This window comes from Alosa alosa, chromosome 5, assembly GCF_017589495.1.
Source record: "Alosa alosa isolate M-15738 ecotype Scorff River chromosome 5, AALO_Geno_1.1, whole genome shotgun sequence".
Lineage (NCBI taxonomy): Eukaryota > Metazoa > Chordata > Actinopteri > Clupeiformes > Clupeidae > Alosa > Alosa alosa.
The window spans coordinates 25504796-25521594 of NC_063193.1; the positions used below are offsets into that span (position 1 = coordinate 25504796).

General features: G+C 43.5%; 2 protein-coding genes across 6 annotated transcripts in view; one reads left to right on the plus strand and one right to left on the minus strand.

Moving 5' to 3' along the window:
• Nucleotides 1-1753: 1753 nt before the first annotated feature.
• LOC125294106 (actin-related protein 2/3 complex subunit 5-like protein) lies at nt 1754-6007 on the plus strand. Its single transcript, XM_048242477.1, has 4 exons — nt 1754-2206; nt 3634-3706; nt 4333-4509; nt 5093-6007. Exons 1-4 carry the CDS (start codon nt 2067-2069, stop codon nt 5153-5155), a joined length of 453 nt encoding a protein of 150 aa, XP_048098434.1. The 5' UTR covers nt 1754-2066; the 3' UTR covers nt 5156-6007.
• A 1108-nt stretch (nt 6008-7115) lies between these two features.
• The window catches only part of golga1 (golgin A1), a 29909-nt gene continuing 20225 nt past the window's right edge, over nt 7116-16799 (minus strand). For all 5 annotated transcript variants that reach the window (XM_048243786.1, XM_048243785.1, XM_048243782.1 and 2 more), the window contains 10 exons: nt 15291-15443; nt 14650-14745; nt 14217-14306; nt 13665-13767; nt 13202-13341; nt 12546-12704; nt 12073-12132; nt 11690-11956; nt 10902-10988; nt 7116-9200 (listed from right to left, as the gene is read on the minus strand). In XM_048243786.1, coding sequence (XP_048099743.1) covers nt 9120-9200; nt 10902-10988; nt 11690-11956; nt 12073-12132; nt 12546-12704; nt 13202-13341; nt 13665-13767; nt 14217-14306; nt 14650-14745; nt 15291-15443 — 1236 coding nt within the window. In that variant the 3' untranslated portion in view covers nt 7116-9119. The remainder of the gene's footprint in view (nt 9201-10901; nt 10989-11689; nt 11957-12072; nt 12133-12545; nt 12705-13201; nt 13342-13664; nt 13768-14216; nt 14307-14649; nt 14746-15290; nt 15444-16799) is intronic.

Below are 16799 nucleotides of genomic sequence, written 5' to 3' on the forward strand. Positions count from 1 at the left end.
ACGACGTTGGTTAGCTTTACTGCAAACTGCTTTTCACTCTCCTTAGAGAACGTTTACAATGTCAATGTCAAAACATAATGTTAAATAGAGATAACATCATGTTAAACTTAACATCATGTTAAACTAAGTTAACTCTTAGTTATCTCCTTTGCAGCAGATCTAACGTGAACATATTATGCGATCCATTTAATTGGGAACGCGTCTGCACTCACGAGAGGGAGAGAGAGCCGCAGGTTCCAGGTTCCTGGTTTGTCATTGTTGATAATTGATATCTCCTTATACGAAACTTTTAAAAGCAAATCATGAAGGCAACAGTAGTTCCCACTACTGACCATTTAAAAACTGTGTGAGGGCCAAGCCGTAGGTACAGCACATAGCGGAGCAGGCAGAAGATCATTGAGAAATAAACGTGAATTAAAGCGACTGTCTTAAAGCGACAGTGAACCATTTATACATTTGTTAAACAGCATAAAATTAGCAGTATTTTTAAGCAATTAATATTTTAAAATAAATAATTTTCATACTAAATTATAGGCTATAAAAATGTATTTTTTATGTGTGTGTCGTGGGGGTCGTTGTTGTTGCCTGCCGGCCAATTTTCAAAACCCAGTGTGGCCCTTGAGCCAAAAAGTTTGCCCACCCCTGATCTAGATAGTGGTGTGTTGTGTGTTTACGTGTTGTATATGGGACTGGTTGTGATGTGTCTAATTTGGCTTAGCCTAGCCTACACTTGTCTGTAGCGACCTCTGTAGGATTCGTAAAAAACGTACCGTTATGTGCGCGTAAAATTCAGCTAGAATTGGCTGAATGATTCCACGACCTCTTATTGGTGCATGAAGAACGACATTTTTTTTTTTCAGATAGCAGAAGTGCTCTTTTGCCAAACGGAATTTATCTTAGAGAGGACCTATGTATAGGCCTACTAAGCATTTTGTAGATAGGTATGCCTATATTATAATAGGTTTGCTAACTCTGGATTTCCAGGGTATAGGTTTGCAGTTTTCAGTGGTTGATAAAATGTGAGTGACCTTCCTTTACAAATAGGCCTAGACGCTGGACAATTTAGGCTATATGCCCCTGCATACAGCGGGTCTGACTGTGATTTTCAACACTCACACATTAGAATAGTCAATGTGATAACAGTGCTGGATCCATAGATATATACACTGCGTTCCAAATTATAATGCAAATTACATTTTTCTCAGATTTTCCTAAATAGTTGATGCAAAGGACAGACAGTATAATTTTCAAGTTATCAACCGTTAGAGTATAATTCGACTTCATAGTTCTATTACAATATAGCCTATTCCAAATCCCTACCCCTCTTAAGCTCTCTAAACTGCATCCCTCTTTTAACAAATGTAGCACACCCGCCACCATTTCCCTCCACGCCATCCCTTCTAACTTATGCAGGCTACCCCTTTATAACAAAGTCTGACTGTTTAAGCCATGTCTCCTGAATGCAAATTACATCTGGTTTAATCTCTAAATTATTAATAAATAAGAATTTAAATTCTTGCCCATTTGCAATAAGGCTGCATTCCACTGTAAAATCAAGTTCTTGCAGGTGGAAAACTAATTATCACAGGTGTCTGAGATTGATTTAAATTATCCAAAGAACCCTGAGACACAATACCATCCATGAGTTTAATTAAAAAACAAAACAAAAAAAAGTTTATGACACTTAAATCCAATTTGCATAATAATTTGAAACACGGGTGGATCCCCAACGATGTAACAAACGGGAAACGGAAACATTGTAGCCTACCACATTATGTCACCATTCAGTTCCGCTTCCGCTACAGTCAGATTTTGTCCGCTCTGCAGGAATGCACAGCGATGATTGTATTAGGAGGGAGGTATCAGATGCACCCTCTCGGCGACATGGCAGGTGTCAATAGCTCTCAAGCTTAGCGTTAGCTATAGACGCTGCATGGTGAAATTGCAAGACAGAGACAGAGACAGTATTTCTTTGGCGAGGTTGGACTGCTGCATGTTTGAACGGACAACAGCAGATTTTCATCCGCAATCAATAGGCATACGCGTCTATACCCGCGACTGTCCTTATGGCCCAAAACACGCTATCGTCCCGATTTAGGGGAGTCGACATAGACGAATATGACGAGAATAAATTTGTGGATGACCAAGAGGAGGCTGCTGAACAACAAGGACCCGATGCCGCCGAAGTGGACAACCTCATCAGGCAATATCCTTTTTAGAATATGTGTAGGTGCTTTCTCCTGCAATCGGTAGGCTAATATTTGCCAGCAAATAGGTGACTGCTTAGAGAAGTCTGTTCATATCAAGAAGTGTGTAGCTTACGATTGTCCTGAAGTTCATTTGAATTAGGCACTTTGTTTTCAGGGATTGTTGTTATTATGGAATAGATTCACTCACGAAAAATGAGTAGTGTAGGCTAACTCAACATTTCCACTATTCATTAAGGGTTTTGGGGTAACAACCTAAGATATCCTTCTTCACCACCATGAGCTTTCCATGCATTTCCATTTTCCTGTTATGTGGAAGGTAAATAAATGACACCTTTAAAAATCGCCAAAAGCACTCAATAAATCACACATAGCCGAACATATTTCCGCATTCCTAGTCATTGAGTAGCCTAATTGAACCGGTGTTTGTGGCAGGCCAGCACTCGACGACCTCTCCCTGCAGTTCGGAGCGTAATGGAATGCCAGGCGGCATTCCGCGAGGCTGAAGTCATGTCATCACGGTGATCTATTTGCGCGCTTTCCTCTCAATCAACCTCATGACTGCCCAGCGTTGACGACTGTGTCTAAATTATATCCCCGTGATTTCATTCTTCCGCCCTTTTGCAGCAGTAGAAAAACATCGAGGCCACCCCGATTTTCGCCAATCGCCTGCTGGACCTGGTTGAAACGTTAACAGACTCTTTTTTATGGTCAAATAAAACTCCTTCACTGTGCACACAATGGCGCGACTTAGCGCGAGGCCACAGGTCCGTTCTCTGCTGAATTTGACGCCACCATGTCTTTGTCTTTTATGAATGGATCTTTGTTCAGTTATTACACACAGTCACAGACATGGGATTGTCTTGTCTTATGCTTTCATGCACCATAGATGTGCACAGTTTCACCGGCAGCAGTGCAAATGGGCTTGTGGTTCTTAAGTAGTCTACACAAGTTGCTCATGAGTGCACAACTTATCAAGGACAATAGGAATATTCATATGAAAATGTAACACTAGATACCACTGAGTCTGTGGTGCCAAATAGAGCTCCTGGAAAGGTCCTGTTTACTGTCAACAAAAGGATCAAAGCTGCCTTTGAAACCTGGCTTGTGGCCTTGTGTTGTGAGGAGAAGAAAGGGCATCATTGGACCGTTTGACTGAGGAGATTATCTTTGTGTTGTGGTGTGGGATGTCCCACTGGACGATCCACTAGGTGTTCATTCACAATTTGAATATGTCAAAAGTCTGTGAAGGACATGGTTGAGGGCAAGTCAAAAGAATACAGTTAAGTAGATCATTAAAGTATTCCTGGTCAGTCATGTGCATGAGTGGTTCTGCTGTTGTTCCCTCTGAAATGTACCCATTGTCTCACTGAGTTTGGTTTCCGTAGCAACTGTCTTGCTCATTCCTTAACCAGCTGTAATGCACAGGCGACATGATGGCAGCCTTTCACATGGCGCTCAAGAACCCACCAATCAACTCAAGGAATGCAGCAGTCAAGGTGAGAGTCTGGAACTATAAACCCAGCTAAGTAGTGCTGAGAGATGATTTGATCTCAGTTCTGAATAATTCAATCCTGCCATTACCAAGCCAAGACAGCTTTAACAGCGAGTGAACTGTGCATATAATTTTATATTTTATCTGAGTGTTCAGTAGCAGAGGTACTAACCGGTATATATTTTATTGTTTTCGCTGAGTAATAGTAAACATGACAACATAGACAGTAAAAGACTTACCCCTGTTTGTGTTGCTCAGTTACTGAGGGTTGACCGATAGTAGCCTGATGATCTTGACCTGGCTTGGGCTATAAACTGGAGGCATGTCACTGTCACAAGACACTGTATTGTTCATTTTTTATGACACTAAATCTGTACACCATGGTTTTAGTTACTGGTTGGAAGCCATTTCAACATTTTTGTATTGAGCTGCAAAGTTATCAATGAAAGTATTGTAGTAATTTATTAGATTTTTTTTATTTTCTCTTTTTCTATTCCTTTTGTCTTGGTCTCTCTGCTCTGTAATCCTTCTCCCTCTTTCTTTCTCTCTCTTCCCTCTCCCTTCATCCCTTTGTATCTGTCTCTCTCTCTCTCTCTCTCTCTCTCTCTCTCTCTCTCTCTCTCTTTTTAGGAGAAGGCCCAGGCAGTGGTGTTGAAAGTGCTGACCTCGTTCAAGAGCAGTGAGATCGAGCCGGCTGTGAAATCTCTGGATAGGAACGGCGTTGACCTGCTGATGAAGTACATCTACAGGGGCTTTGAAAAGCCTTCAGACAACAGCAGTGCTGTCTTACTGCAGTGGCACGAGAAGGTAAGCACTTATTTTACAGGCGCAGGTCTGTACTGCACAAAAGCAACCTTGCCACTCATCTTTGATGCTCACAGTGTGCACGGCAGGGGTCTCAAACTCCCGGCCCGCGTCCAGCCCAATTCCGGCCCGCGACGTATGTCAACATAATAATGCAATCCGGCCCTTGAGGGTATTTTTGAGTTTGAGACCCCTGGTGTATGGCCTCTGTTACTTTGAGCCCTGTGTTTAGAAGGTATTGGATTGTTTTAATCCAGTGCTAAATCCAAATGTGGAAAATGCATTAATTGCTTTACACTTTCAAGGTTTAGCCTAATTTCTTCCATGGTTGTGTGCAGATGTAAATTTTATATGTTTGTCTAGCTTGTCTAGCTCTGAGAAGCTAGCACTCTGCAGATGATGCCATGTTCATGTTGTTTGTTTGCATAAAAACATTGAGTGCATAGTGTGTCTTTTGGTATTCCACATATGGACACTCGTTGTACACCCATTTTTGAGATTTCTGTTTCTCATCTTTGTTTTCCACCTCATTTAACATAGTCTGTGTTTCTCTCTCTCTCTCTCTCTCTCTCTCTCCCTCCCTCAGGCATTTGCTGTAGGAGGCGTAGGCTGCATCATGCGTGTTCTTACTGCCAGAAAGACAGTCTGAACCCACGGCCCCCATGTTCATCAGGAGATCTGCACAATCTTCTGTAGTGACCAGATCTGCCTGGAGATCCGCACCCCACACACACACACACACACACCACACACCACACACCACCCCCAGCTCCACCTCGTCTTCGGTCCCAGACTTGACCGACCGCTCAGAGCTCCGTGGTGTGCATCCCACATCACTCAAGACTTTTTGGAGACATGAACAGACTACTGATATATCTATATTTTTTAAACTAAAAAAAAATTAAACGGGTTGGGGGAAACCAAGAAGGGAGGGTGTGGAGGGATGGGTGGCCTGTGTTGAATGGGTCCAATGTGGGCGTAAGGTGGGATGGGTGACGTCTATGGCCGTCTTATTTAATGTGAACAGTCAATTACCTCTTGAGTTATATGACCAAACTGTGGGTGAATCCCCAGCCTTTTATGTTCCTGTTGGTGATTAGAGATTGAACCAAAAAAAAAAAGAATACTAATAATAACAATAAAAGAGACTCGTTGACTGGCAGAAAGCTGGGAGAACACCCAGCTCAGACAACCTCCTCCAATGTGCCACGGCTTCCTCAGCTGCCACAGGGTGGTGCTCTAACCCACCCGACTGGATGTACTCTGCACTAAGATGCCTCTTCAGGGAACACTGTCCTGTGCTCCCGATTCACTCTCTTAACATGACCTCTGTGGAGAGAGAGAGAGAGAGATGTGGGGTTAAGTACGAGAGCAGTAGCTTCTAAGGTAGTTGATTTTTTCCCCCTGTAACACTGAGTTGTATTTGAATGGGGGATGAACTGGGCACATGGGGGGAGATATTGTGAAGTGCCTGGTGCAATAAATCTCATGGATACTGTCATACGTGGTTTCCATTCAGTTGTCCAATTTTGTTTATTTGATCACCTGGTCCTAGTGGCCTCACTATATGCTGTGTTGCCTAGCGGTGAACTCAACAGAGGACCAAAAGGACAAACATGAATTAGGTGGTTACCTTGCATCTGATCCTCTGCTCAGTAGCAATGAATACGGACAAGTAACAACTAAATAAAAAATACTGGATGGTTTCTACAGTAGGATGGAGCACCAGTTTCGTTGGTAATTTTTGTAGATATTAGATGCATACATGTAGATCTATTAGAAATAAGTACCAAATACCAATGTATTTATTGATTCTGGTTATCAGTGGTGCTCTAGGGGATCCATGTTGTATAAGCATGAACAAAACAGAATACTGAACCAAAACCATATAAATGAGTGACAATAGATTTGGCAGTTATGTTTGGATTAGGAAGAATCATGCATACACTGAAAAGTGCACCCTGTCTAAACTGATGCATGGCAATAACTAGGTGATGCTCTAGGCCTATCTTGCTTCCTCTGGCACTGATAACCAGCTGTATATAAAGGGGTAGGTAGTCATTCAAATATTTGGAAATCCTTGGAGAAAACATCATACTGTCCATAGAAACCAATAGAAATGTAAAAAAGTAAACTATTGTCTGTTAAAAAATGGACTGATATATCTCAGAAATGTTACCACAGCTGACGTCTGACTACTCATAACCCTAGCACTGGATTTTAACAATGAAAAGTGTGATTTTATCAGTGGAAAATACACTTTTTGTGAAGGGTGACAAGACTTTTGACCTTGTCAGTTTGACAGTATTCACTTCCTGCAGAATTTTGGTGATATTTTGTGTTGAATTTGAGGAAACCAATTGTTGTTTCACTTGTGTTGAGCTATTGAAATGGTTCTGGGTTGTTTGTTTTCTCAAAAAAACTCAAGTGTGTGTATTTTGCTTAAAAAACAACATTTCTAAAGGGGTGCCAATACTTTTGTCAGTGACAAATGTATGTAAGTCTCTTTGAATCTAAAGTGTCAACTAAATGAAGAAATATAAATGATCAACACAGGACTACCTTGATCAGAGTCCCACAAGCACAGAGACAGATCAGAAGAAAGCATATGAGGCATTCAAAACAGCTCTTTAATTAAACCCAAAAGGATGATGGTATATCTACAAACCTGCCCCTGGGCACCAAAGAAATTGCATTGAACATCATTACTTACTGATTGAGCACATCACCCACACATGTTGAAGACAAACGAAAAGAGAACAAGCAAGACGGACCTTAGCAGATATTTGTATTGTATCTGATATGAGGATACGACACAGTAAGTCATAAACCAGGCTGCTGGAGTGGGATTGTGGTGATTACTATGAATCCATGAGCTTTTTTATTTCATTCTCAGCAAGTCATTCGTTTCACACTTGTGCAGCTGGCTGGAACCAGTTTTCTCTTCAAAACAGCATTGATTACTTTGTTGTTCTGTTTACAGTTTTGCCTTTTAAAAAAGTGTTTATTTTACCATTGGTGCTTTGTTATTGACATTATGTCATGACAGACCAAAGATTTCCTGTTTACGCTTCTCTTTTCAAAAGAAAAAGACAAGTGGAAAAAAAAGAAGACTGGTCATACTTGGTTTTTACTTTCAGTCTTGCAACTTCTCCATCTCCAAAATACGCTACATTCATGAGGTACCTGGAGTACTTAACAGAGACAGTTAGCCACAAAGCAGATCTTTTCTCCCAGTCATTTATAGAAACCTTTATAACCGTTACAACAAACTCTTTTCCTGAACCAACACTTGCAGTCTCGACAAACAGAACAGCACTGACAACATCGTACACGTGAAACGAGAGGTAGTTTTAACCCATCTGAATGTCATGATCATTCAACCTCCATGTGCCATAGCAATCCATATAGCAAACCCTCTCATATCTGATGAAGGCAGATGTCTGGTTGGTTTTGTCAAAGTCTTGTCCGGCCCGGCCGCTGCTCTCTGTGCTGGTCTTCCACACATCCCTGTGCACACTACATAAGGCATGCACACTCGCACAACAAACTGCAGCCCATTAAAATTATGTTTTGATTCTATTCCCAAGCCAAAAAGCCTGTATACAGAAACACACTTACATACATACATACCCGCGCATACATGCCCACGCAGACACACACGCACACACACACACCTCTATACAGACACATGATGAAAATACTGCATTTACAGACCAGATATAGGCGAAAAAGTGGAAGAAAAGAAGTCATATACATCTAGTGATTTATAAATCATTCTCTCTGTTGCTTATATACAGCCATTCATATATAAATAGTCATATGGAATGTATTGTTATATACAGATACACAAAGTCCGGTCCAAACAGGATGTTAGTTTCGAGGGTAGGCTAGACACTCGCTCGTGGCTGAAGCAGAAAACAAAACGTTTCTCTGCCCAAGTTGAGTTTTTTTTTTGGTCCATTGTGCACCTTCGAACCCCAGGGTCCTGAGAAAGGCAGTCTTCAAGGCAATTCTGCACCACAGAGGCAGAAAATCAGGCGAGGAATTGAGTGGAGAAAGCGCATAGCAAATGGGACGTATTAGGCAGAGAAAGAAAGAAAGAAAGAAAGAAAGAAAGAAAGAAAGAAAAAAGTGGTGACATGAAGGCAAAACTAAGATGAGGAGCTTTTGCGCAACACAAGAGAGCCGGCTTCCACCTGATTGCATTTTACTTCCATTGAAATCACTGCAAATGAAATAAAAATAAATAATAGAATACAGAGAAAGCTTAGTGTTCTGGTAGATCTCTCGTCTTCTCAAAGAAGTTGGTAATTTTGAAAAAAAAAAAAAAAAAAAAAAAAAAACAAACAAAATAAAAACAAAAGAGCAACAGAAGATGTCAGGAGGACATCTATGGACAGGTTCTCCAGTCTCTCAGGATCTGAAGATATTCTCAGAAGTCCCCACAGGGTAGATGCCTTTGATGCCTAGCTGCGAAGGGACACTTCATAAGAAAACCACGGCCTCCTTTGTTTTCATCCCTATTTCATCCATCCATCATCCATCCGTCCATCCATCATCCATCCATCCATCCATCCGTCCATCGAGCTCTTGGCTGCGATCACTCCACCTCAGCTCCAGTGGTTGGAGGATGCGGAGATGGAGGGCCGGACGATGCCTTTGGGAGAGGGCTTAGAGCCAAACCACGACATCTAAGAGAGGAAAACAACAATACCCATACTTTATTTCAATTTTGAATTCAATTCAAAATCAAATTTCTATTCCATCAATAATGCCAAATAATTCCCATTGATAGTGTTCATTTTTACATACAGCATACTTTTTTCGACCCCTCACTCCAAAGATTAATGATTTGACTCACAGAGGTGCTTCAAACTGGCACTTTTAATAATTGCCACTGTCTCAGAACTTAAGTTACTTTTTGCTTTTAAACACGCCACCCAATGTCAGTAGTAATATATGTTCTTACCTTAACTTTCACGAGTTGAGTCATACCTCTCCCGTGTCGGTACGTGCACTCAAACGCTCTGGCGCGTTGTGCGAATGTGTTAGCATGTTGCTTTGCTAGCGGGCTCAGACGTAGCCATAGAGGGAGGAAGATAGCAGTAATCAAAAACAGCCACGTTTTCCCTACTTAAATACAGTTGCACGAGTAGTTGATAAAAATGTGTAAGGTCACACAACATGAAACGTGACAATTTTCCAAGCGAATAAACAGGAGAACTACAATGTGTGGTGCAATAGCACTTGGGAGTACCTCGACCTAGCGTAGTAATAGGCTGTAGATCCCAGCCATGCTTTCCGCCGTTTGCAGCGAAGCGGAATTCTATGAAATATAAAATCACTATAATACTTCTGCTTGTTACTACAACCCTTCACAATGCATGTTATAACCATGATTGTTCACAATCTACCACTACCTGCTACTCTGCTAAGTCAGCTCAAACTAACGCCAGCAGGGCAGGTTGTCTCTATTTACGGAAATTACTGTGTGTGTGCCTCGGAGGGGGAGGCTGAGGGGTCGGCTGAACTCTGTGGTGGATAGGATCTACAATTAGGTGTTAATTAATATTACTAAGCTAGGTCGAAGTACTCCCAAGTGCTATTGCGCCACACATTGTAGTTCTCCTGTTTATTCGCTTGGAAAATCGCCACGTTTCATGTTGTGTGACCTTACACATTTTATCAACTACTTTCGTGCAACTGTATTTAAGTAGGGAAAACGTGGCTGTTTTTGATTACTGCTATCTTCCTCCCTCTATGGCTACGTCTGAGCCCGCTAGCAAAGCAACATGCTAACACATTCGCGCCGCGAGCCAGAGCGTTTGAGTGCATGTACCGACACGGGAGAGGTATGACTCAACTCCTGAAAGTTAAGGTAAGAACATATATTACTACTGACATTGGGTGGCGTGTTCCTTTAATGCTGTTATTGTTATATGGAAAATCTGTATTTTAAAATTAGTGTTACTTTGAAATGTTCCATACAAATCTCCATAATTTAGGCTATGGGTCCGGATAGGATAGTGATGGGGTCCAGACCCCAACCTCTGTCCAACTATTAATGACCTCTGGATTAGAACATGTGAGCACTCAGACACTGTCAGTGCAGGCATTGATTTGTTAGGTCTGCTACAGAGAGAGAGTGAATGGTTATAGTTCTTTTGGTGTGGTTCCAAACTCTCTTTCAGACAACTCTAGCAGGATGGAAATGTCCACTGAAATATTATGTGAATGTGTCACGAACACTGTGTGGTGCTCTCTTTTGGCCAATCATATGCTTTGGCTGGTGATTCTATGGGTGATGTAAGATTTTGGATACACATAAATGGCTGTGATAACACACACACACACAAACAAACAAACAAACAAATAAACAAACACACACACACCTTGTATTCAAGTGTTTGTTTCAGCATATCCTCTTCCTCTGGAGAGAAATGCAGCAGGACTGACACAGCCCTAATAAGGTGGAACGCCTACGGATGGAGGGGGTAGACAGAAAGAGACAGAATATTACTTACAGTACAGCGCTATTTAATTAAAAAGTGCAATCCTTGAATGTGGTGAATGTTTCTTGATTTTTGAACTCAGCAGCCAAACCAGCTGCACCCCTCCCACATGTTTCCCTGTTTACACAGCCTGGGCATCAACTAAACTGAGTCCACACTGAACAGTCCTCCGGAGAAATGGGAGGAGAATTTGGATTATAATCATTATAATCGTAACTGTAAGACAAAACTACAAAGAAAAACAAAAATACAGATATTGACACCAATTAACACTTTCTTTCAGCAAAGATATATGTCCTTCCTTGAGTGCGATCAGACAGGTTTGGCACTTGTAAAACACAAGGTGCACTAAAACATGAATGATTCAGGCGCTTTTCTGTTTTCAATTTCTACTTTATTCAATTCGATGTTCTCAGGGTGCCTCTGCAAAAACGTGAGGCTGCAGCATGCGCACAAAAACGTGAGGCTCCCAGTGCGCATGAGCCAACACTAAACAACAAAAAAAAAAAGACTCCTCTCCCTGCAAAAACAGTGTGGTGTCTGATCGTACCCTTAAGCTGCTTCAATTGGAACACCAGAGAGGAGCTGGTGTGTGTGTGTGTGTGTGTGTGTGTGTGTGTGTGTGTGTGTGTGTGTGTGTGTGTGTGTGTGTAATTGTTTCTTCTCACCTCTGCCTCTCTGCAGGACATGAACTTGAGCACCACGTGTTTGAGATACTCAAAGTTGATCTCTCGCGAGTCGTTCAGGTCCGAGGTGTTGATCACGGTAGTGCCGGGTCCGGGCGCAGAGGCCGGGCCAAAGCCTGGGGCTAAAGTAGGCACCATGGCTGAGGCCGAGGCCTCTGTGCTGGGTCGGTCCATCTGCCTCTCCTGCCTGTCTCCTCGGCCCTCAAAGGCCCTCTCTCTCCCATCAGTCTCAGAGTCTGGCTTCAGTTTCTACAGAGGGAAATGCAGGGCAAAGATGATGTCTCCATGCGTCGCCATGTTGGTGATGTTATGTCACAATATGGGAAATAGTCTGTGGTGTTTGACTTGGATAGAAAAGGACTTACAAGCTCTTTCTGTAAGGTCCTCTTCAGTTCAGCCAGTCTTTGCTGTAGTTGTTTTATAGTCTGGAGATCAAACAAAGACAGGGGCAGCCGTGGCCTACTGATTAGCGCTTCAGACTTGTAACCGGAGGGTTGCCGGTTCGAACCCCGACCAGTAGGAAGCGGCTGAAGTGCCCTTGAGCAAGGCACCTAACCCCTCACTGCTCCCCGAGCGCCGCTGTTGTAGCAGGCAGTTCACTGTGTCGGGATTAGTGTGTGCTTCATCTCACTGTGTGTTCACTGTGTGCTGAGTGTGTTTCACTAATTCACAGATTGGGATAAATGCAGAGACCAAATTTCCCTCACAGGATCAAAAGAGTATATATACTTATACTTACGACACATTAATAAAGACACAGTGCACATAGCAAATGCTATATATCAAATATTACTTTAAGACATGACTAATTCATCTGTACACACACACACACACACACCTTGTTCTTGTCACCTAGCTGCTGTTCCATGTCCTTGTTGATCTTCTGTAGCTGGTCCAGGTCGTCAACGGTAACAGTGCCGTTTTGCTCACCCTCTCCTACCTCCGGTCCCTGCAGCTGCACACTCATGCTCTCCAGCTCCCCCTGCAGGTCAGACACCTACACAAGAACACAAAGACCTCGTCAGCGCACCACGTCAGGACCATACTGCGTAAAAAAGACACCTACAAAAGATCCACACATGGAGTAACCTGCAGCTATACTGTAAATACAGGCTAAAAAACACACATACAACACAGATATCATCTGAAAATCCTAAAAAGACATCCTTAAAGAGGACCCACTTCATAATAAAAGCACTGCTATGATCGAGCAAGCTCAAAAGAGAATACTGGGTTGTTTTGACCTGCAATGTACCAGCTTCCACATATGAAAGGAAATACACAGATGAAACAATATATACTGCTTTGAAATCATATACTTGGGAGTTTGTTTTTATAGATTGTTGTGAACTTGACTTTAACTTCAACACTTTCATTTCCACAGCTAAGAGAAGGGGAATTGGATTCCTTCCCGCGGGACACAGTGAGACACTTAAAAAACCAACAGGTAACATGTTCATCTCTCCAGGAAACTGTCCACTCTCAGCCTCTTACCCTTGACTGGCAGGAGTCCAGCTGCTCCGTCTGTGAGATCACTTCCTGTCTGAGGGCTGCCAGCTGGGCCTCATGTTCCTGGTCCCTCTCTGCCGCCTCTTCACGCACCTGGGCTGTCTCAGCATGGGCAGCATTCACAGCTGATTCATACATATGCGCGCGCACACACACACACACACACACACACACACACACACACACACACACACACACACACACACACACACACACACACACACACACACACACACACACACACACACACACCATTAGCAACACATATATAAACACCATTACAAATCTGCAGACACATACAGGAATGCTGTTCCGCTCCCCTTCCTTCCAAACAGAAGACATAAACCTATATTTGCATTATATGATGTTGAGTGTTTGAGCGCAGCTCACTGTGAAGACAGCCCTGTGCTGTAGCTGAGGACACTGTGTGTGTGCGTTCACTGTTTACCTTCCTTAAGGCCTTGGATCTCTGCCTCCTTTGCAGCCAGCTGCTCAGAGAGCTGAGAGAGCTCCTGTTGTAGCGTTTGCTGAGAGGATGTCAACTCGCCCACCTACGACAGCAGGTCACACACACACACACACACACACACACAGTTAACTTCTACTTCTACGTTGAGCTTTTTAGCATCAGCCTCTTTGTTCAGCTGTTCACCTGATCTACTGTTTTGGATTCTAAGCGCTAAGCCAAACATCTGCATAAATGCTGACCTGAGCATAAGGTGCTAGCTAACTTGAGCAGGTGCAGCCCATCACATTACGCCTATTCCTTTTGTGTTCCTGAAGGTGAAAATCTACTTCCACAAGCTCCATTACATAGATCTGCACGCATCAGAATATCTCCTCAAAGCAGCAGGTCTGGCAGCCTTTAACTTTGAATACTCCTGGACACACCTCTCATCATGCAGTGTATGACACCATAAACACACAAACTATTCTCAGAAGCAGTGTGTGTGAGGGTGTGTGTGTGTGTACATGTGAGTGTGTGTGAGGGTGTTAGTACCTGGAGCTGCAGCTCTTCCTTCTGTTTCCTTGTGTCCTCCAGCGCTTTGGCGATCTCCACACTCACCGTCTGACGGCTGCTCATGTCCGCCTATGCACACACACACACACACACACACACACACACACACACGTCAGTTACAGGGGAGGCATTTATCTGAAGTGTGAGCTAATAATGTTAGTAAGATTTTATGTGTATGTTAATTCTTGTGCTTTCTATCTTGTTTCAGCTTGTGTGTGCATGTTTTACCCCGACCTGTTCTTTTGCATGTGTGTGTGTGTGTGTGTGTGACAAATTGTAGGTGTGTGTATATGTGTGAATTTAAGTGTGTGTGTTTTACCCGGGCCTGTTCCATCTCTTGCATGTGTGCGTATGTGTGAGAAAGTGTAAGTGTGTGTGTGTTTATGTGTGAATTTAAGTGTGTGTGTTTTACCCGGGCCTGTTCGAGTTCCTGCGTGCGCGTGTGTAGCGAGCTCTCCACCTCCGCGTGCTGCCTCTGCAACTCTGCCTTCTGTTCCTCCAGCTCTCTCTACAAGGGCCACCGAAACGAGGGATGGGAGGAGAGGGGAAAAAAACAAGGGATGAGAGAGGGAGGGAAAACATAACACTTAAGCGAGCACAGACAGGCTGAGAGGTAGCAGAAGATACAGAAGAGAACAAGATAGATACAAAAGACTAAACTGCCTCATATATGTTTCATGGTTACAGAGGATGAGATGCAGTTTCATGCAGCTGCTGAAAGTGTAATACCTGAATATAAAAAGGAGATGGCGAGAGAGAGAGAGAGAGAGAGAGAGAGAGAGAGAGAGAGAGAGAGAGAGATGGCAGAATAAAAGAGAAAGACAAAAATCAAGCAAGTGTGGGAGAAGAGGGGAAGGAACAGAAAGAAAAAAAAAAAAAAAAAAACAAAGCGCTCTAAACAAACAGCTCCTAATTCAACTATGTGGCCTGAGTTAGCAAAACTAAAAACAAACAGAAAGATGTGTGGTATCCAAAGAAAACACACACACACACACACACACACACACGCTAGTTTTAATACAAATGCACACACCCAGTGACTGAGTCACGCACCTTAGCCTGCTGTGCGGCGGCGTGCTCAGTGTCTCTCTCCGTGTTGAGGGCGGCGAGCTGCTCCTCCAGTCGAGCGCAGCGATCCAGGCCCCTCTGCCTCTGGGACGCCACCTGCTGCTGCAGCCGCTCCCGCTCCTCCCTCCAGCCCGCCTCCTGCAGGGGCACCACAGGGCTCAGGGCACACTCTGATGCTAGTGCTATTAGCACAGCTCTGTACTTAAACATGGCCAAGGCACTGATACTAGCTAACGCTAGCTAAGGGCACACTCTGATGCTAGGGCTATTAGCACAGCTCTGTACTTAAACATGGCCAAGGGACTGATACTAGCTAACGCTAGCTAAGGGCACACTCTGATGCTAGTGCTATTAGCACAGCTCTGTACTTAAACATGGCCAAGGGACTGATACTAGCTAAGGGCTATTAGCACAGCTCTGCTAAACATGGGGGACACACTAACGCCAGCTAAGGGCTGATGCTAGTGCTATTAGCACAGCTCTGTACTTAAACATGGCCAAGGGACTGATACTAGCTAACGCTAGCTAAGGGCACACTCTGATGCTAGTGCTATTAGCACAGCTCTGTACTTAAACATGGCCAAGGCACTGATACTAGCTAACGCTAGCTAAGGGCACACTCTGATGCTAGTGCTATTAGCACAGCTCTGTACTTAAACATGGCCAAGGCACTGATACTAGCTAACGCTAGCTAAGGGCACACTCTGATGCTAGGGCTATTAGCACAGCTCTGTACTTAAACATGGCCAAGGGACTGATACTAGCTAACGCTAGCTAAGGGCACACTCTGATGCTAGTGCTATTAGCACAGCTCTGTACTAAACATGGCCAAGGGACTGATACTAGCTAACGCTAGCTAAGGGCACACTCTGATGCTAGGGCTATTAGCACAGCTCTGTACTTAAACATGGCCAAGGGACTGATACCAGCTAACGCTTAGCTAAGGGCACACTCTGATGCTAGTGCTATTAGCACAGCTCTGTACTTAAACATGGCCAAGGCACTGATACTAGCTAACGCTAGCTAAGGGCACACTCTGATGCTAGGGCTATTAGCACAGCTCTGTACTTAAACATGGCCAAGGCACTGATACTAGCTAACGCTAGCTAAGGGCACACTCTGATGCTAGGGCTATTAGCACAGCTCTGTACTTAAACATGGCCAAGGGACTGATACTAGCTAACGCTAGCTAAGGGCACACTCTGATGCTAGTGCTATTAGCACAGCTCTGTACTTAAACATGGCCAAGGCACTGATACTAGCTAACGCTAGCTAAGGGCACACTCTGATGCTAGTGCTATAGCACAGCTCTGTACTTAAACATGGCCAAGGGTCTGATACTAGCTAACGCCAATTGAGCTCTACAGTTAAACATGGCCAAGGGTCTGATACTAGCGAACGCTAACTAAGCCCTTCACTTAAACATGGCAATGGGTCTGACAGCAGCTAACTCTAACTGAGAGGCCATGGTATTGTTTCAGTATTGGTATCGAG

Excerpts from the sequence above, each read along its gene's own strand:
- LOC125294106 (XM_048242477.1), top strand. The coding sequence starts at position 2,067 with ATGGCCCAAAACACGCTATCGTCCCGATTTAGGGGAGTCGACATAGAC. Across the intron at positions 2,207-3,633 it reads GTGGACAACCTCATCAGGCA|AGGCGACATGATGGCAGCCT; the intron begins ATATCCTTTTTA and ends GCTGTAATGCAC. Across the intron at positions 4,510-5,092 it reads TACTGCAGTGGCACGAGAAG|GCATTTGCTGTAGGAGGCGT; the intron begins GTAAGCACTTAT and ends TCCCTCCCTCAG.